At 36.2% G+C, this 22234-nt stretch overlaps 2 protein-coding genes across 2 annotated transcripts; one reads left to right on the top strand and one right to left on the bottom strand.

Moving 5' to 3' along the window:
* Positions 1-4113: 4113 nt before the first annotated feature.
* Positions 4114-8329, top strand: LOC132565548 (sepiapterin reductase-like). The gene is made up of 3 exons (XM_060230196.1): positions 4114-4685; positions 5968-6120; positions 7636-8329. The coding sequence occupies exons 1-3, from the start codon at positions 4148-4150 to the stop codon at positions 7752-7754; spliced, it is 810 nt and encodes a 269-aa protein (XP_060086179.1). The 5' UTR covers positions 4114-4147; the 3' UTR covers positions 7755-8329.
* A 4681-nt stretch (positions 8330-13010) lies between these two features.
* On the bottom strand, positions 13011-21956 carry LOC132565447 (uracil-DNA glycosylase-like). The gene is made up of 5 exons (XM_060230087.1): positions 21809-21956; positions 20686-20882; positions 19661-19708; positions 16711-16889; positions 13011-16084 (listed from the first exon to the last, which is right to left on the bottom strand). The coding sequence occupies exons 1-5, from the start codon at positions 21939-21941 to the stop codon at positions 15781-15783; spliced, it is 861 nt and encodes a 286-aa protein (XP_060086070.1). The 5' UTR covers positions 21942-21956; the 3' UTR covers positions 13011-15780.
* Positions 21957-22234: the final 278 nt, after the last annotated feature.

The raw sequence follows: 22234 nt of genomic DNA, 5'->3' as shown, positions 1-22234 counted from the left end.
AGGATTTCAACCTTTTCCTGGTCACAAAATGCCATTTTGGTAATACCATTAACATTGTATTCTAGAGGAGGTATAGAGCGAGGAGAGGAGGAGAAAAAGCTGTTAAGAATTTGCCAAAAGGCACGGGGATTTTCAGTTTTTGCCGTAGAGACACGTGATTCCAAATTACAGAAGAAATCGGCCTTGGCCTTCTTTTTCATATTATTTACTCTGTTTCTCATACCCCTGTATGAAGACCAGTCATCTTGGCGTTTAGAACGTAATGCCTTTTGTTTGAGTCTGTCCCTTATACAACAGTGTTTACGTAAAACCGAATCGAACCAGGGTTTGTCGGTGGGACGGATAGTAACTGTAGAATTTGGTATAAAGATTCTAGCCATATCTAAAAATTGCCTAGTGAAGTTGGAAACAGCACAATCGATAGTAGGTGCATTGGAAATTAAATCGTGCCAATCTACTGATGATAACGAACCATTCAGTCCGATGTAGTCTGCCCTATTATAATTCCAACAAATCTCTCGTAAGATGTTTTACAATTATAAGAAAATGATAGATTTATAAAAGTCGCTTTATGATCACTAACAGTATTGTCTACACTGAATGTCTCACTATCGAGACATTTAATATCCGAAGAAATAAATATAGGATCTAAAAGTGTAGCTGTGTCAGTGGTTACACGAGTGGGCTCGGTAATAACGTTTACGAGGTAAAAGTTGGTTACTAATGTATCTAACTTATTATTTCTGTGTAACATATCAACATTAATATCGCCAAGGATAACTATATCAGAACAATAATCAGAGACAGTCTCAATGCACCACTCGAAATTTTGATAGAGTTTCTGGAGTTTGGTGGTCTATAAAATAATCCAACCATGATACGTGTATTGTGGCACATAACTTCCGCCCAGATGCATTCTAGATTTGCCGGTTCAAACTCGAGTTTGCGACAAAATTTAATAGAATCTGAAAAATATATAAGAACACCTCCACCAAAAGCATTTCTATCTTTACGTATAGAAGTGGAATAGCCAGGAATAGAAGGAGAATCACTTACGACTGAATCGTCTATGTGTCTCCGAAAAGCACAAAATGTCAAAATCACTGATAAAAGAATCGAGAAAAGAAAATGTATGTCTAATGCTTCTAGTATTTAAGTGGAGTAAGCTCAAGTCAAAGTTGCCATGATTGTCAGGACCAGGGTTTTGTTTCAACATCTCCACTTAGAATTAAGATAATAAATAGAAAGGGAAAGTCAGCACTATAAAAACCGGATATACATATATCTAGACAATGATAAACATGTTGGAAAATCCATATGGAATATATCTTAGTCATGTCTTTAAGTAATGTTAAGAGAAATAAAAGGAAATATGCTGGGTTCCAAGATATTTTACATGAGGACGTAAACGAGTAGATACTACCGTTAAACCTTCCGATTGACGCCCTATAATCCTCTAAGGAATTACCCATTATCTAGTATACAAACATAGGTAAGTATAACATACAAGTAGAGGACATCAATCGGAATACAGTCGACTCTGAATGTTCACCTGATAGATTGAACAAAAAAAAAAAAAAAAAAGCAAAAAACCTTACAAACAAATAATCAACAATCTTCACGTGGGATTTTGAAAAAAATGTAAAAAGAAAAAAATGAAAAATAACAATGTTGGCCGTGTGGCCCATCCGCGTTTAAGGATATTAGAATTAGCTGACCTATACTAGGTACACCATTTTCAGCCTTTATTACGCTTTGATCCGAAAATTAAGACATCGAAAAGGTATTCCTGTATCTTTATTACTCTACATTAACATCTGACGTTGAAATTTTTTCTCTGTGTTATAACTGTTGTTTATTTAACTTCAATCGAGTTTTACAATTATGATACAATAAGGCACTCTAATATCCAAGACCGAAGCTCTGTATTATTTTTTGTTGCCCTCCTATGACCTGCGCAGTCCGGATTTAAACTCAACTGAATTTGTACGTTGCACGACAAGTGCTGAAATTACTGATTCAAAGACAGTGAAATCCGTATTCCCCCACAACTTAAAATGTGCTGTTAAAGACATCTGGTTAAGTTTGCCAGTTCAATTCATTAAACATCTTAATATCAGTTTGCTTGCAAGAATACACAATGTTTTAAGAACCAGGGGACGTACAACTAAGTACTGAAGTTAAAATATTTTTTCAGTATCAAATTTCAATTCAAACGTGCTGCACCAATGTCAGTTTACGACCATCTTTTACGAACTTGTTTTTGGCAAACAACGTTATACTTACCTGTTCAGTGTCTTATGATAAGCTGTTCTTTGGCGACGATGAAGGAAGACAAAGGTGGCGCCCACTTTTGTCTTGCTGTCCCGAACAAAAGTACAGCTTACATTTGATCATGTATTCTATCTATCCTGCAACACTTATTGAAAACCAGACCATTAATACTTCAACCGTTTTGTTGTTCAATCTTTGTTTACCTGACGTTGAATTACGCTGAATTTTGCCTGATGACGTACGCCAACATAATTGCTCCGCATGGAAACATAGTTCCAAACTTCATCGGATACAACAGCGATTTCATGAATTTTCACAAATCATTACAACCTGTATAACCGTTTATTTCAACAACTATTTATAAACGTAATGAAATTCAGAGAGTAATTCTGTCGAATAAAAGCACGTGCTAAATAAAGTACTGCTGTTTTCCGTCACGGCTGAATACAGTAAAACTATATGTGGCATGTGTGTTCCGACAATGGCAGCGCCAATTGCAGGATAAGTAGAGAATACATGGTCAGTGTCTTAAGATATAAGCTGTATTTTGGCAAGGATGAAGAAAGGCAAAAGTGGATCGCCACTTTTGTCTGTCTGTGCCGAAATTGATGACCTCTGTTTCACTTGTAAATTTAGTATTGTTATGTATTATGCTGTATATTAACTAAAGTCCTAATTAATATCTACGGTTATGTAAGAATGACATCTGTGTTTCCGAGAGGCAGGTACATGATCGTGTAAACTTTCATGAGATAGTGCAGATCTGGTTCCGAAGGTTTGACATCGAGTGATTACTACCAGTACATTTATATTTCTACAGGGTTATTACATTATATATCTAATTGTCACCAGTGATCATTTCTAAAACTTTCACCAAATCCGTTTAATAATTTCAGGAGTAATTTTGGCTTTAGTCTTTTCATGTGATGACCAGCTAAGGTCATATGAGGGCGAACATGTTTACGATTGAAGTCGGTATAAGATAAAACTTAATAAAGAAAGACTGACATTTATCAGAAAGTACGAAGAGAACAATGGGTAATTTTATATAAAGGAATACGGTCACATGCAACTACGTGTCAGTCAATAAAGTTATATATTGTTATTGACATTTGAAAAACAGAAATTAATAATTAGTCGAACGGTATTCTTCCTCCAACATATTAATCTTGATCAGTTTGATCGCCGACTCAGTATTGTGTAGGCTGTGCTGTAATATATATTCCAGCTGATTATAGTCTAAAAGCCAATTATTTTTAAATAGATACATATATAGATACCTGAAATAACATTAAATGACGTTGTTCCGAACGTCAGTATTTACATAACCTGTCTGACGGTGTCTGCTGCCGACAATTTAAACACTGGCATAAGTGTATACGTTTGTTGAACTACTTGACAGATGTTTGAACGATCCGAAATCGACTACAGTAGGGTGTGTTATGGTATGATGTATGAAGCAAAATTTCAGTTTTATACTCGCTATGAACATGTTATGAATATGTTATTTCTTCGTCAGTAGAGAGTGTGTGCACTGTCTGGTGTTCGTTATGACAGTTTATAACAGACAAGAATACGATATAGTATTGATAAATACCTAACACGGAAAGCATTTTGACACCCGAATGGACATAACATGTCGATACAGAGAGTCCTAATTGAATATAATATTTGAATTTAGCATGGACAAATGTTTGAGTTGAGTCATAATCTAGTTCTCGTTGAAGTCTTGGGGAAAACAGCTCCGTAAATGTTCCTGGCTCTCCGGTCATAATTTGACGTGGTTCTTATTACACTCTACACCGCCTTGTACACTATCGTAAATCAATAGTATGCTCTCTTTGTCCACAGTTGTACTTGTGACTGCAACGGAATGGCTGACTCAGAATCCGGTCTGTTAGAGAAGAAGAGTTTTGTAGTTGTAACTGGGGCCAGTCGTGGCCTCGGTAAAAGTATAGCTTCTAAGCTGGTAGCCGCATTACCACGTTCATCGTTCTTCCTGTTTCTATCACGAAACAATGCTGCACAAGAAATCATTGCAGCTGAACTGATGAAATCATTTCCAGGTGTACAGATTGGATGCCGTAAATACGACCAAGGACTACTTGAGCAGATGGTATTTGATCGCCTATTCGTAGATGTTTTGAATGACTATGCTTTGAAAGTGTCCGATTTCGAGCAATCAATCGTTGTTCATAACTGTGCAACTGTTGGAGATGTGTCAAAATGTGCCTGGGAAATGACAGACGTTAAGTCTCTTCAGAAGTTCTTTGATATAAATGTAACTGGTATGATTTTACTTAACTCTGCCTTTTTCGAAACGTTCCGCGAAACGAAGAGTCGGCTTATCGTAAACATAACGTCTGACAACTCCAAAGTACCCTATCCAACCATGAGTACCTACTGCGCCTGTAAGTATTTACTGCGCCTGTAAGTATTATGTCAAAAGCTACTGAGCTTGTAAGTATTGTATCAAAAGCTACTGCGCCTGCAAGTATTGTGTCAAAGGCTACTGCGCCTGTAAATTCTGTGTCAAAGGCTACTGCGAATGTAAGTATTGTGTCAAAGGCTACTGCGAATGTAAGTATTGTGTCAAAGGCTACTGGGCTTGTAAGTATCGTGTCAAAGGCTACTGTGCCTGTAAGTATTGTGTCAAAGGCTACTGCGCCTGTAAGTATTGTGTCAAAGGCTACTGCGCCTGCAAGTATTGTATCAAAGGCTACTGCGCCTGTAAGTATCGTGTCAAAGGCTACTGGGCTTGTAAGTATCGTGTCAAAGGCTACTGCATCTGTAAGTATTGTGGAAAAGGCTACTGCGAATGTAAGTATTGTGTCGAAGGCTACTGCGAATGTAAGTATTTTGTCAAAGGATACTGCGCCTCTAAATATTGCGTCAAAGGCTACTGCGCCTGTAAGTATCGTGTCAAAGGCTACTGCGCCTGTAAGTATTGTGACAAAGGCTACTGTGAATGTAAGTATTGTGTCAAAGGCTACTGCGTCTGTAAGTATTGTGAAAAAGGCTACTGCGAATGTAATTATTGTGTCAAAGGCTACTGCGAATGTAAGTATTTTGTCAAAGGCTACTGCGCCTCTAAATATTGCGTCAAAGGATACTGCGAATGTAAGTATTGTGTCAAAGGCTACTGTGCTTGTAAGTAATGTGTCAAAGGCTACTGCGCTTGTAAGTATTGTGTCATAGTGAAATTTCAACTGTCATTGCGCAAGTGATTTCTGCCTCTTCAGGGAAAATAAGACAATGCAGTATGTAGGTAAAATGTTCCCTTTTAATCATTCTTACTAGTTATTTGTAAGCTGTTAGACGGATTTGTCATCTATTTATTAGAGGAATTATCATATCGTAGCCGTAGACTTCCGTAATATATATATTCTCTATTGTATCATAATAATGATTTATCTTCTCTTTTCTTTATTATAGTGGGGTTTTACCTTAATTTTATTAATATAATTTATTTTCTTTATACATTATAATAGGGTTTTATTTTCTGTTTATTCTAGTGTTATACTTTCTTTATTATATTATTGTACTGTTTCATTTTCTCTATTTTTATTATCATAAATGCTTAATTTCTCTACTTTAATATTTAAATGTTTTAATTCCCAAATTAGTTCTGATAGTTGGATAAATGAAATTAAATGTAATAAAAGTTGATCATTCTTATTGACTGTTTTACAGCTAAGGCGGCAAGAGACATGTTTTTCCGTGTCCTTGTTTCTGAGGATCCTTCTGTTCGGGTCCTGAGCTACTCGCCTGGACCATGTGATACAGATATGCTGGCCAATGTACGTGACAAGTCGTCTAACCATGAGTTAGCGGGTGACCTCAAAAGTAAGCACTATAAGTTATTTTTATCTCAGATACACCAAGTCACAACTCGTACGTTAAATGCCATTAACCCTAACTCAAATATTTACCATTACAATATCATAGCAACCAAGTGATGTTTATTCCATATCAACTTGTTCTTGTCACAATACTCTCCAATTACTGCCAGAGAAGTTTCTTTCATGTACAATGAGCAGTATACTGATACGTAGTTAAAAGTCACCATTATCCATAAGTGTTCGCACGATATTGCACAGATATCATTTCCGCTCAGGATAAATCAGCATTTATGACACATCGCGTCTGTTGGTTCCGTAACAAAAATATAATTCATGACTGGATTTACAATTTTTCCCCAAGCTAACGATTGACCGTCTAAATGGGTACACGTGAAATTTTAACCGGTGTATAAGCATGACCATATAAAGCATTAAAGATACTGAACGAAATCGTTAGACGACGAATAACACAGTCTGACGAATTGAAAACTTAATAGGGACATTTCATTGTTAAATGTAGAAACAACAAAAATGCAAGCACGTGAAGTAACAATCTGGTCCAGGTTATGTCTCCTATATTACAATATAAAGTGCAAAGAGCGTCTAAAATGATAGTAAGATTAAGAGATGGACATCGAAAGCGATGTTCAAAACAAAAATGAGATGTTGAAAAATGAAATTAGATAGTTCGAATGGAATGCACAGAGCTGTAGTTAACATTTATCGAGCTTCATCACTAGTTCCTACAACACTGATTACAAAAAACAATATTTGTAATAAGTTTACAGCGTAATGATCGATTATTGACTCTGAGAGAAACACCAGCTTAAATACCTAGACGTATGATGAGTTTGGTATAGATTCTATTGGTTGATGTCCTATCAACAGCCAGGGTAATTTATGAACGCGACCTCCCGCGAGATGTGTGAATGTGTTGAATGTATGCGTGTAAGCCTCTGTGTGCTAGTATGCAATTGAAGCCGGCTTTATAGTGTTACCAAACTGAAGTATACTGCCTAAGGTCCTAAGCAGGGCACCCAACCAGGCCACATTATACACTACCACAATGCTGAACGTTAAGCAGGAAGAATCTACTACCATGTTTAAAGAGACTCTGGTAAGTCTCGACTCGAGGATGAAACCAAAGCCGTTCTCACAGGAACACAACTGAAGGTGACAAGTGAAAAAGGAGGCATTAGGTAGAAGTTAGAAAATGTAAAAATCTTAAATTAATTCGCTTCTTTCCATCACTCAGTAGGTTTAGCAGATACCATTCTTACGCCCTACCTGCAGGGCAGTGTAATCCTGTTGGTTGTACAATAGTAGATATTTATCTAAATAGTAAAATACAAAACATAATTCTGACAAAATACGTTCAGTGTTCCGTGTAATTTGAATCGAAAGGTGTGTTTTGAAGAAGTTATCGACGTGATAAGCGGACAAGCTCTCAATGAAATAGTTCCGATTGTGACATCAAATGTATGTATACCTTAAGTGATTGATCACACTATCATTGCAGATTTTTACAACGAGGGTAAAGTGTTGTCCTGTGATACCTCAGCGGAAAAGCTTGTTGCCTTCCTGAAGAAAAACACATTCAAGAACGCCGAGTACGTTGAGTATGACGACCCATTGTAGCCGTTATTGCTACTGTTGCAGTGTGAAGGCCGGGCAGCATAATGTTGTAAACACTTATACAGAAAATACATACATAGTAGTTTAATATCAAAATGATATATTTCAGCACCAGATTCAGCCTATTTATTTACGATAGTGAATAAGACTGGAAGTGAAATATACTGGTCATTGTTAATAACTGATTGAATCTAAATATTGTAGGGGTGATGTATCGGCGAGGATGGATTTTAATAACGCTAATTTTAATACTATCTGTGTAATAACGGATCAACCTTTTGATATCTTATTTACAGGTATAAACATCAAACTTTAGGCCCTTAGCATAAGTCACGAGTCCTAGAAGGACGAAACAGCTGTATGATGCAGTTTGATTCATTGTTGGACTCTACAATATCTAACTATAAAAATGTATTGAAACAATTCATTTGTTCAATACTCTTTAAACTAACGACGTTGTTAAATGTAATGAATCAATAACTTCTAATCAAGCGACTGGACTAAATCTTGTAGTTCAAAGTTGTTTAACGCAGTCGTTCACTCAAACAAAAAGGTAATTAATAAAAGCATAAACACTAGCTTGTCAGTTTCGTATTTTCCTCACAATGCATTTGGGATCTCTTCTAAACGAAGTCAGAAAAGGGCAAATCGTCAATGTCACATTTGTCTGCTGTAACAACTCCTTATAATGTTATTTTAAAGACTGCAGTTACGCCAGTATGGTCAAACACACAATGTTCCTTGGCCAATATTCTACTCGATGAAGGAGAGCATTTATTACAGAGGATTTAGGATCTAGGAAAATGACATTGCAAGTCGCGTCGTTTTGGGAAAGTGGTTATAAAGTTTTCAGCGTGGAATGGACCGAACTGACTGAGTGATAAAAACAAGTGGCCAAAGTGGGAGAGGAATGACACGAAACACGCGTCACTTTAAACATGTACCGTTAACGGCAATACAATTTCGATTGATGAAGAAAATGACATCAATGATAACATCGATGCATAAAAAGAGAAAAAATACGATAAACAGTTTTACTTTACAGACATTAGTAAAGGCATAAACTCGGTACTACATTAGATCTGCTGCACCTCCCCATCTAGCGACGTCTCCTTCGATCACTCTGGATTTTCCTTAATCGCCTCTTGGGCTTCCGAATTTAGGTCCTTAGCATCACTGACAAGTCCTACAAGGACGGAACAGCAGTATAATTCAGTTTACTTCATTGTTTGGCTCTACTCTATCTAACTACAATATAAGTATTAAAAGGTGCTATTCACTTTCGTACAATCTTAGAGTGATAGCATTTGTATACATATATATCGTAAAGGGAACTTCCCCAAGAGATTACACTCCTTGAGCAAGAACGAATTAGACGTAGCAAGTATGAAGTTGAGGGAAGTTGACTGCATGATTTCAAAAACGAGAAAGCCAACATTACTTGTGAGACAACAAAGACTTTACTTCCAACAGAGCACCATGTGACAGAGCTTAATGTTGGTTGCTTACGTTGCCCACGCGCATGTCGGCTTAAATTCAACTGTAACCCCGGTACAAGAAATCTTTTGGATACCAATGATTCGCCAATGTGTAAAGAGCGTCATTCACAAATGCATGTAGAAAGATTATCGGGAAGTCCTTTGAACCGGCTGATCCACCCTACTACCGAAAGATCATTTGAGCAATAGCTTTTTAAAGACTTTTTGTAAGTCATAGGTCTTCACCAAAAACGATGATTTCTGACAATACTACCGCATGGAAAATTTTTGTCAATCAACATAAAAACAAGAACTGTTGGGAAACCATGATAGAGAATGGAAATTTATCCTCAATCTATCATCCTGGTACGGGGTATGGTCGGAACGGCTGAATGGACTCACAAAAAGAAGTACTCGGTAGATCTCCGGTCGAAATTGCCATGCTTAATACATTGGCGACAGATATAGAAGCCATGTAAATGTTCGTCCGCTCCCTTGTATTTCTACAGATTATGCTGATCCTCAACCCTTGACACTATCATACCTGCTGTTCGGGCGGAGATGACGTCACTTCCGTACCTAGTCACGTTATCTCACAATGTGGATTTGGAAGATCCATCGACATACCATACTGAAATGAACAGTCATTTGAATGGACATAATATTCTTTTACAATGTTTCCGGACACGTTGGAGGAAGGAGTATCTAACATCGCTCAGGGAGTTTCATCGAACGACTGGATCTGATGTTTGAAAGATTTAGGGTTAGGGTTAGGAGACATAGTACACATCCATGATGAATCCTCACGGTTTTTCTGGAAATTGCTTGTGTTGAGTATTTGTAGTATGGTAAGGATGGACAAGTTCGTTTAACCCAAAGATGCCCTCCAAATTCCTTTACCATCAACAAAGAAACTTTAGAAAGGAGGATAAAAAAATTGATAATGAAGTTAACGTCATCATTAAGCATTACATCTGCAAAACCCGGTGTTTAAATGGTTCTTTCAATACACTTGTTGATTACGATCATCACCTTGTAAACAAATATACTTAACAATTTTTTAAAGTTTTGCATCGGCGGCAGCTATATCAGGTTTCAGTGAAATATGGTAAAGCCGGTGTATAGAGCCTGATATTCTCGAATGGTGTGAGCCTGGACAGCCATTCATTCCTCGTTCATTGCCTGTGCCAGTTCCGGCAAGTTGGAGGGCGGATTTGGCCAACGACGTACTAATCTTCGAAGAACATTCCAGATGTACACTTTGGGTCAGATCTGGGGATTTTGTTGGGTAATCCGAACCTTTGACATTGTTCTGCTTGCCACGTGACTTGTGTGATTGCTCATTCACGGTGTAAAAATGGAACATCGACGGGCGCTTAAATTTCGTCCCGATACCGAACTACATTTAAATTGCCATTGATAATGAAATCTTTCTGTTGTTTCTGTTGGTGCGAGATTGCCCATTCTTTGTTTTCTATAGGTCCGAGATTGCCCATTTTTTGTTTTCTGTATGCCTGTTAAAGCTTAGGATGAAATTAGTGGTGTCACTAAGACAATTTCTTTGGTTAAACATACAATATTCTTCAATAATGAACACTGCACCTTGTGATCCATAAAAGGGGGTATTTTCATACTTGGCGCAGACTCATCCAGGGTATTTGCTGTACTTGTCTTTTTTTCTTTAAATACATAATAATTAAAAGTTAAAACAATACTTCTGGGAATTCTTATGGGCTGTGCTTGTCTTTCTTCTTTTTTTTTCTAAATACATAATAACTGAAAGTTAAAGCAAAACTTTGCGGAATTCTTATGGGGACAAAAACGTCCAAAAGCAGAAGCAGTCGCAAAAATATACCGAGAAGAATTCTAATTACATTTGATGTATTTGAATCGATAAAACTAGGGCAAAATGTGAACAAACAAAAACAGTTCTTCAAGGAGACTCGTACAAGTACAATGATAATGAGACTACAAAGCCAGCACAATGACCGCCTCCAAGTAGCAAAGAAGCCCCTACCAAAGTGTTGGGTCAGCAGTGTGGTCAATACCGACCTCGAGACTCCTGTTACAGTGAGATCTCCCCTCAACACTTAAAAAACAACTCAAAAGTATGTCCTTAGTTGATGGGTTCATTTTCTGCTCGCGGAGGACAATCACATCCCACCGATACCTCCAACCTGTTTTATCCTGATCTTGCTGGCACTGGCGGGCCGATGTAGATCAATGGTGCTCCACAAAGATATTAGAAAGGTAAGCTTTGACTACAAATACAAAAAAAAAATCGGACTTTCATCAGCAAATGATTTTCCATCTTAAACACGTTACATTTTTTTTTACCAATTTACTATTTCCTGTTTTCGGCCGATGACAGTTTTCTCAAGAAATTACCTCACTTTATGATGTAGCTACCCTGCAGGTAGAATGTAAGAATTGCATCAGGCGACTAAACTTGAGATTACGCTCTGCCCCAGGTCGATACATGCCAGAGTTTGAAAAATGGTTGTTGCTGTTGAACGTTCTGCATTACGATATTGTTACAACTGGTTCACACGTCGGCACGTGATCAGATGATCTCGGAGTGCTGGACATTGTGGCGTTTCGGCAGTATACTTCGGTGTTGTAGCACTATAAAGAGACTTCAGCTCAACTATCAAAAGAAGGCTAACACGGATATTTCGCAGTCTTAGCTTACGCTAGCGGGGTTAGGACTTTCAGCAAAGCAAACCAAACCATACATTTATTTTTTCGTTAGGTAGATTTTTAGACTACTTATAAGGCATCCTTTTTCAGCGAGCTGAGGTTATATAAATAGCGGCTTGTTTCTGAATGCTTCGTCTCATGTTTATCCACAATACTGCATCTGTGCCTTTTCTGTCCCAATTTGCATGTGAAATTGATAATCTTGTAATAATCATACGCCTTCCCTTAATTGCCTGTTAGAAAAGCGGGATTTTTGTTCCAGACGTATTGCCTTTGAATGGTTATGATAACAAGAATATAATAAACATTAACATAATCCAAATTCAAATTTCAACAAAACTAGGTCAAAATATGTACAAAAGAAAGATTAAAACGGAGACTCCTGAAAAAGAGCGAATGAGAGTGAGACCAGAGTCTTCGGAAGAGTAAACGTTTTCTGCTTCATGTAAACCTTGGTCAACCCCTGTAAATAATGTCACGTTCTCAAATGAGAACAAGATGGAACCTACAGGCAATTTGACGAGAATCAAAAATGTCCAGCTTCATTTCACACAATGGGATAGGACATTTCTCAATGAGACCACTATGAAAACCATAAACCTTATAATTTTTTCAACCTGCATCTTTGAACTTTTGTGTTACGAGTTTGTCAGTCAGTTGACGACTTCTTACAAGAAAAACGTGATAATTGGCACATGCCTTTGAATGTCGAATCAACTGTACCGTGTAATTAACATAGGTTGGAGAGGCTATCCAGAAATAGAAATTTCACAACAGTGAAGGTAACTCTGTTTTGTATAAATGGTGCTTTCAAGTATCATGTCATTGCATATAATTCCATCAGTCCTCTCATTAAGTTATTATAACAGTGAATATCTTTCACCATCACCCACAACTTCAAGCAAAGGACTCCGAAATGTCATGTTGTCTTTTCACTACTCATGGAAGAGAATAGCTGAAATAGATCTGTGTCCTACCTCTATTTTTATTTGAATATTGGTATCTGAGATATTTTCTTTCATTATACCACTTCTACTCTAAAATGTTGACCAAGATAAAGCATATTGACAACAACAACATACTCATCACAAGAGATATTTTATAGATATCACAGATGATCATAGCAATAAAAATGTGTATAGAATGTACATAAATATGTGATGTGATATTCAGTTTTGTTACTTTCTTTTTGGACTCATTAACAAGGAGCATGGATTAATGATACATATGTTGTCTAAGATATATATATTATGTATGAACTCTGCATGAAATCTTCTAAAAACCAGACTATGATTGATCAACCCAGATCTACTTACACAGACTCTGTTTCATCCAGGTTTGCCTCTGATACTCATGGCACTGGTCGGTGTTAAGGTTTTACATGTAACTGCTCTGTTATTGATGTCATTACATATACTAATGAATATGTTCACATTGATATTACAAAATATAAGAATACATGTATGTTAGTTTAACATGATACAGAGATACAATAGGCCCTCAATGCCGTACAGATTCGTAGGTAGAATAGAGGATTCGTTTACTCCCCCGCTAGATACCAGGAAGTATGCATGGTGATTGCGCAGTAGGGAAAATTAAGTTAGGGAATCAATCACAACAGCTTTGTCAACCAGTTTCGCCCTCTCCGGGCTTCATCAGGGCGACAAATTAACAAATATTTGGGTCTAAAGTACATGAAATGCGGTACCCGATTCTATAAACAGCAGATGGACATTATGACATAAACAATTTCAAACGTGACATCTCATACTAAATGTTAATGTTTAGGTATATGCATAAATCTAAACCTGTACAGAAAATCTATAGCATTAGTGATAAATTTATGAGATCCATACCATTACAAAGTTAATATAGCGATAAACTAACAGATTACCCTTATAACTGACCAGGTTCGTCAAGGCACAAAGTAGACATTGATTCAGATATATAGTGATAAGTTCTGTAGTCTCTAGTATCAGCATTCTCATGACCGTCCTCAGAGGTGTTTGGGGTTGACCTGGACACATCCGATGAGCTGTCACTTAACTCGAGATCTTCCTTGAACATCTCCCTGACTTGATCCATATAATTGGGTGGGATTTCTTAGGGTCCCCTCTATTGATCAATTGCCTGGCCAGAACAATCTGGAATTTTGCCAAATTTAGTTGTGTGAACAACAGAACAGTCCCAAAGGGTTTACAGGCTAAGTTAACCCCCAACTCCATCAACACCAAATTTATTATCACGTGGGAGGCATGCCACGTGGATTTTGGCATTCAACTAACCAAACTACTGCTCCAATATTGGTTGGATCCTTCCATACCTCTAACCAATGAGATAGAAATAGTAATATATATATATTATGGTTCAAAATAAATCCATATCAACTTACTCCGAAGCTGTTGTGTTTGATACCCTAACTTAGAATGAAAGATGATATACATACATTGTATATTCACATGATGATTGTCCACTTTAGTGGACTAGCTGCAAACGACACAATAAAAAATATGAATACCATGATAAATTATTTACAGCAGTTCAAATTTAAAAAATAAAAAGATTAGCTACAAACAAATCGTAACTTTAATTTGTAGTATTACAAACCTAAAAAATGTGGTTTAAATATACAAATTATGAAGTTTTACAGTTTAGTTATTTATCTGATCGCGATCACACTGATCCTGTACATAGGTCAACCATCAAGTAGACAGCAATAGAATGTGACTGGTAACAAAAACACATTAATTTATTTCCCCATAACAAGAGATTTACATATAAAAATAAAAAAACAATGAAAAACACTTTAACACTACTTCAGCACACAGAATACTGAAGATGTCAACACTGATTATAATAAACCAGCCTGGTTTGGATCAATATGATAACAATCAGGGAAAATTGACTGCAAGACAGGAAACACAAAATTTGATTTCAGAGTCCTGTATCCTGTTGAAACTGATATACTGTTAAATCAATCACAATAACATGAATATATATAATATAATGATATTTAGGATCCAAGTTGCAGTCCTATTCAATGACACTTGTCTCCATATACTGAATACTTGGTAATCACAGCAGACTGAAATTGCTAGAGATGTCTTAATCAACAAGGGGCTGATCCACAAAGAATTGGAGCAAATTTTAACATCTTGTGAAGAAGATAAAGGTACATTTGGTAATATCTAAAGAGTTTTGTTGTTTTCATGAACAGAACAAAGCTCTAAATATATCTAAAATAAAAGAACATATAAATAAAATTGTGGTTGTGCTCTCCAAAATTACCATGGAAAATGTATTGTGCATTTACTTCAGTTTTACAGAAGTCTGCGTCTTCGTTTCTTCTCTTTTAAACCAAGCACTTTGTTTTAATTTAGACTAAAGAAACCATCAGGAAGTGACCAGTCCATCTTGTCTTGTCCTTTGTTTTAATTCAGACTAAAGAAACCGTCAGGAAGTGACCAGTCCATCTTGTCTTGTCCTTTGTTTTAATTTAGACTAAAGAAACCGTCAGGAAGTGACCAGTCCATCTTGTCTTGTCCTTTGTTTTAATTCAGACTAAAGAAACCGTCAGGAAGTGACCAGTCCATCTTGTCTTGTCCTTTGTTTTAATTCAGACTAAAGAAACCGTCAGGAAGTGACCAGTCCATCTTGTCTTGTCCTTTGTTTTAATTCAGACTAAAGAAACCGTCAGGAAGTGACCAGTCCATCTTGTCTTGTCCTTTGTTTTAATTCAGACTAAAGAAACCGTCAGGAAGTGACCAGTCCATCTTGTCTTGTCCTTTGTTTTAATTCAGACTAAAGAAACCGTCAGGAAGTGACCAGTCCATCTTGTCTTGTCCTTTGTTTTAATTTAGACTAAAGAAACCATCAGGAAGTGACCAGTCCATCTTGTCTTGTCCTTTAGTCACCAGTGCTTTATCAACCAATGAGAAACACTTACAATTTTCAAATTTTTTGTATGATAGCGGCGAAGGATGAGCAGTTTTGATCACAACATGTTTTTTTCCATCAATTAGCTTCTCCTTTTTGTGTGCAAAGTTTCCCCAAAGCAGGAAGACAACACCTGAACATTTCTCGTTGATGATTTTTATTACTTGGTCCGTAAAAGTCTGCCAGCCATACTTGGCATGAGAGTTTGGTTTGTGAGCTCTGAAAGTATGAAACACTTCATTGTTAATGTTTAAAACCTTTTCCATAATTCAAGCATGTTTATAATACACAATGATCTAATGATTCTACTGAATGATTTTAATTACAGATTAAATCAAGAATCCTTAATGCATAGCATGTAAGATCAGTCGGGCAGTGTTCAAGGTGTAGTATAATGCTAAAAGACTTCTCAGACAGAACCCAATTTAATATCCCCTGCAAACGTTTTTCCTCTGGAAAAATCAACCCTTGCTTTCTTTACATATTTGATACTGAACTGAAATGTTTTGCCTTTCTAAGACAGCTTACAGAGGCAAGAGGATGTCTTCATAACAGGTTGTATGTTAAATTACTCAAACAATCAAACTCCTGTGTGAGATTGAGAAATATCATCCCTTGAGATAAATTTCATGAAAATGCATACTCAGCAAATCCTCATGTTAACATTAAAATCTTGATTACTTTGAACTTAAGTCATCTCTGTCTACTTTACACAGAGGTGACACATTTTATTGAGTCAACTATTGATAATAAGGCGTTTATACTGAAAACCCTTTATCATTGTTTTATATTAACCTATCAAATGGAATTTTAACTTTGAAAAAATAATCTCTGGTTTTACTTACTCGACTGTTAGTGTTGCATTGAGTAAAAACACTCCCCTCCTTGCCCAGGGTTCTAAATTACCATGATTAGGGGCCTTGAAGTTCTGGATCTTGTTATCATTAGTTAGTTCCTTGTATATGTTCTTCAAAGAAGGTGGTGGTTTTACTCCAAGTGGTACAGAAAATGCCATTCCCATTGCCTGGGAAAAATACATAAAAAGAGGGTATTTAATGAAGCAGTGACATGTGTCTTTGGTGCATTTTTCTTTACAATATCTTAGGTACATAATCAAGGGATTGTTGAACTAAGATACAATTACTAGACATCTCAATGGAAAATAAACCATGTAAAACATTATGGCAGGGAATAGAAGATAGAGCATATTTACTTCAGAACTCTTTCGAAGGCTGGTTTAGTCTAACAGACTTAATGACCATCATTTACCAACAATAACAAATCCTCTGCTTCCTGCTTAATAGACTTGGATACCACAGATATTACAGATAATACTATGTACTGATGGGTACCTGTAGATACTTATTATCTACTACAGATATTACAGATAATACTATGTACTGATGGGTACCTGTAGATACTTATTATCTACTACAGATATTACTATGTACTGATGGGTACGGTACCTGTAGCTACTTAGTATCTACCACAGATATTACAGATAATACTATGTACTGATGGGTACCTTAGTATCTACCACAGATATTACAGATAACACTATGTACTGATGGGTACCTGTAGATACTTAGTATCTACAACAGATAATACTATGTATTGATGGGTACCAGTAGCTACTTAGTATCTACAACAGATAATACTATGTACTGATGGGTACCTGTAGCTACTTAGTATCTACTACAGATAATACTATGTACTGATGGGTATGGTACCTGTAGCTACTTAGTATCTACCACAGATATTACAGATAATACTATGTACTGATGGGTACCTGTAGCTACTTAGTATCTACTACAGATATTACAGATAATACTATGTACTGATGGGTACCTGTAGCTACTTAGTATCTACAACAGATAATACTATGTACTGATGGGTACCTGTAGCTACTTAGTATCTACTACAGATATTACAGATAATACTATGTACTGATGGGTACCTGTAGCTACTTAGTATCTACTACAGATATTACAGATAATACTATGTACTGATGGGTACCTGTAGCTACTTAGTATCTACAACAGATAATACTATGTACTGATGGGTACCTGTAGCTACTTAGTATCTACTACAGATATTACAGATAATACTATGTACTGATGGGTACCTGTAGCTACTTAGTATCTACCACAGATATTACAGATAATACTATGTACTGATGGGTACCTGTAGCTACTTAGTATCTACAACAGATAATACTATGTACTGATGGGTACCTGTAGCTACTTAGTATCTACAACAGATAATACTATGTACTGATGGGTACCTGTAGCTACTTAGTATCTACAACAGATAATACTATGTACTGATGGGTACCTGTAGCTACTTAGTAACTACTACAGATATTACAGATAATACTATGTACTGATGGGTACCTGTAGCTACTTAGTATCTACAACAGATAATACTATGTACTGATGGGTACCTGTAGCTACTTAGTATCTACAACAGATATTACAGATAATACTGTGCACTGATGGGTACCTGTAGCTAATTAGTATCTACAACAGATAATACTATGTACTGATGGGTACCTGTAGCTACTTAGTATCTACTACAGATAATACTATGTACTGATGGGTACCTGTAGCTACTTAGTATCTACTACAGATAATACTATGTACTGATGGGTACCTGTAGCTACTTAGTATCTACTACAGATATTACAGATAATACTATGTACTGATGGGTACCTGTAGATACTTAGTATCTACAACAGATAATACTATGTACTGATGGGTACCTGTAGCACTACCTGTAGTATCTACTGTAGCTACTTAGTATCTACCAGATAATACTAGATATTACAGAGTATCTACTACAGATATTACAGATAATACTATGTACTGATGGGTACCTGTAGATACTTAGTATCTACTACAGATAATACTATGGACTGATAGATACCTGTAGCTACTTAGTATCTACTACAGATAATACTATATACTGATGGGTATGTGTACACTTGCGAGGAGCAGCATTAATACACAAACAATGCACTTGATGTTGCATCCTTATTTCCAGAAGTTAGACTCACTATCACTCTCTGCACCACAGTAACATATCATGTAAAATTGATGGTTCCAAGTGCAACACCTTGTGGACAAGACTAGATATACATTAAATAAATCTCTTGGTCACATAATGGTATGTTGTAATGACTTTGAAGTTGGGTGTAGCTCCTTTGTAATCTTCAATTTAGTGTATCAGCCTGTGATTGGTCAGTTTTCTTCTGGAACCCATTCTAAACCAATCAAAATTACTTTGCTTGTGCCTTCCATTTTACCATGACATGTTCCAAGGGTGAAGAGAGCAATAGTGAGTGTAACGGCATAACGCCTCAAGTATTGAGGATGTTGATGTTACTGATTACAGTTAATATGGAATTACAACTTTAACAATTTTAACTTTAGTTTAAAAACAAATGTCATTGTTATTATTGTTACTTAGTTATCTACTTATTTGTATTTGCAGGATAAATTGCTAGTAAAAGTCTGATAACCACACTTCCCCATCAACTCCAACCAACTCCCTTTCCCCCCTGATATAATTTGATGTGTTGGAACAATTCTCACAAAACATTAATGAGCATATGAACTATATAAGGAATTGGGTGAATGTCAAACCATGACAGTACTTAGTGTACAGGTAACGGTGAGAGTATGAAGCTAACACATTTGATCATGTTTTTTTCAAAAGTTGTAAACATACGCTTCTCCTCTCGGCAAAAGCAAATAAATTTGAGAAACTGGGTGGATAATGAAGTAAATATCTAACCTGGCCTTTATCGTGGTATGGGTCCTGTCCAAGAATTACAACTTTCACCTGTAAAGTGATATCATACTGTCTTCAGTTACATTTCAAAAAGAAATCTTTTAAATAATTGGCCATCTAACAGATATAAACATATAAACAAATCTTAAAATAATTTTACAGCAGTTCTGCATAAATCCCACATTTTGTGCTGTATTTTTTAAAGAAATACAACTGTATCACAAAATTGCTTCACTTGAAAAGGCTTACCTTCTACAACTATAAAATACTCTAAATATTTATGCCATTTTAGTTTTATAAGTAATGTTGGTTAAAAGATTAACAGTTCCTGAGATTAACATTGACTCCATAATTTCTATTAGTTATTTATTGTTTATATTTCCTAGGACATGCCATTTTTTCCATTAAATTTAAGTGTCCTCAACACAAAGGTTTAATGTTATACATATCATTTGACTAACAAACAAATTCATATACGATTGCATTCAGATGAACTGAACGAATTCAGTGTTACTATATATCCTGAAGTACTTAAATTGTCAAAACACTGAAGTGCATCATCAACATCTAAATTCAATAGTCAAAGAAGGGCAATAACTCTGCAAATGGAATTACATCAAATTACATAAAAAACCAAAGTTCTCTCCAATTCTAAGAACTCACAATATGTGTTTTTTTCATTATGTTGCGTGATTTCAAGTTTCAATGTACTATTATACTTTGAAAAGATGTTCTAATGATGGAAATAAGAAAAACTTAACAGCTATTGGACGAAAGTCTCTTTTATTTCAAACAATCCATCATCTTTGAGGTTCATTCAGTCAAGATTCTGTTAAAATTTTGTGGCATGTTTCAAAACATATAATTTCTTTTAAGATGACTGTATAGAATGATATTTTTTTTCAAAAACTTACAGTTTGTAGTTTTTAGAATTCAATATAAAGACTGGAAATGGTTTAGCCAATAAAAAGTTCTCTCATAGTACTCAAGATAAAACAAAAACATAAACTATTGAGCACTCAACATACCTTGTCAAATGGTGTATCATTAAACGCTTTGAAAATGAAGTCTTTTGATGGAAACACTTCCGTTTCCGCTGCATAATCACTAGCTAGCTTGGACTCAATACCCTTGAAATAATCTTTGTAAAATTCATCCTTGAGTGCTTGTCTCCAGCCCTCTTCTGTTACATAAGACGACAGATCAAATTTTCCTACAGATCCACCTGTCAAGGAAGACACAGTAAAAGAGGTACAATCATGATTACTGGTAATTACTATAGAGAAAGTTCTCCAACGTACATCAGGTAAAAACTGGTCATGTGTATTACAGGATTTTACTGACCATAAGACCTCCATTTTTAATAATGCTTCAAGCCTCCTTAATCTGGAAATAACAACAAATAATTGTAGCCACTGAAGTTTGATTAAAGATTCAAGGGCTCAAACAAGTTATTAGTTTGTATTGCTGTTATGTCCAGCAAGGCCTTACTGCTCTTCATACTTTGTGTTGCTCTGATGTCCAGCTGGGCCCTACAATTCTCCATAGTTGATGCTGCTGTGCTGGCCAGTTGGGCATTACAGCTCTCCATAGTTGATGCCGCTGGGCTATCCTGCTTGGCCTTACAGAGGTTGTATCTCATAGTTAAATAAGTGGGTACATCTTTGGAATGTTAGGTACCATTTAAGAAAGTGGGGGAAATGTAACAGGGAGTACTTGATGCATTAGGTCATACAATATACATGTTGTAAACATAACATAATATGTGGAATGGAAGGAAAATGCAAGTAACACGAGTATTTACATAATCATGCCACCACGTATTTGTGTTATATAATGTGAACTCATCAGTACTCTCTCACTATAAACAATAATTACCCTGCATTTGAAACTAATTGTTAACCCAAAGCAGTAATTATCCCTCAAATGTGCAACTATTACCCACATGAGGGGCTGTGCCCAACCTGTTAATATATAAATCTTGTTACTTACAATGTATCCAGTATTTATTGATTCTACTGCATATTTGTCAAAATACAAGCTCCCGAGAGCTTATGTTAATTTCTGTGACAAACTGCATGAATCGACTTGCATCTGTATTTGGAATGCAATCAACCCTTATACCCGAACGAAAGTCTATGTAGGACTTACTTGGTGCTCCTTTCTTGTCTGCACCTTGCTTAGCTTTCTTAGGTGGTGTTGGACCATCATATTCATTTTGTGTTGTAGTCTGCCTCTTTGCAGATTTTGCTACTTTACCTGCACTTTTGCGTTTAGGGGGCATATTCACGGCTGGGCCTGTAATCAACTTGCGTGTATCTTTAAGAAAAACGCCGAGAGGTATCGAAATATTAATAACATTCAGAGCGTCTCGACAATTATCATATACGAATAATGGAAAATGAAACTACATGTAACTTAAACTCGGAACATCAATCGAAATTATTTCAATATATAGATCGTATCTATGGTAGAAATTGGCTTTTTGGGGAAAATATATGTACAGTGAAAAGACCGTGGTTACTACTATGCTATGAACTCAAGGATGCCGCTTGCATGGCAATGCCAATGGGTCGT

The sequence above is a fragment of the Ylistrum balloti genome, unplaced genomic scaffold, assembly GCF_031769215.1.
Source record: "Ylistrum balloti isolate Yb309-2 unplaced genomic scaffold, AGI_CSIRO_Ybal_v1 Utg369724, whole genome shotgun sequence".
NCBI lineage: Eukaryota > Metazoa > Mollusca > Bivalvia > Pectinida > Pectinidae > Ylistrum > Ylistrum balloti.
Note: the sequence above shows the minus strand (reverse complement) of the source record. Positions and strands in the feature narration are given on the sequence as shown.

Coding starts and splice junctions, on each gene's coding strand:
- LOC132565548 (XM_060230196.1), top strand. CDS start 4,148: ATGGCTGACTCAGAATCCGGTCTGTTAGAGAAGAAGAGTTTTGTAGTT. Junction 4,686..5,967: donor CATGAGTACCTACTGCGCCT/GTAAGTATTTAC, acceptor ACTGTTTTACAG/CTAAGGCGGCAAGAGACATG. Junction 6,121..7,635: donor GTTAGCGGGTGACCTCAAAA/GTAAGCACTATA, acceptor CTATCATTGCAG/ATTTTTACAACGAGGGTAAA.
- LOC132565447 (XM_060230087.1), bottom strand. CDS start 21,941: ATGCCCCCTAAACGCAAAAGTGCAGGTAAAGTAGCAAAATCTGCAAAG. Junction 16,890..19,660: donor CATACCACGATAAAGGCCAG/GTTAGATATTTA, acceptor TATTTTTCCCAG/GCAATGGGAATGGCATTTTC. Junction 16,085..16,710: donor AATGCAACACTAACAGTCGA/GTAAGTAAAACC, acceptor TCATACTTTCAG/AGCTCACAAACCAAACTCTC.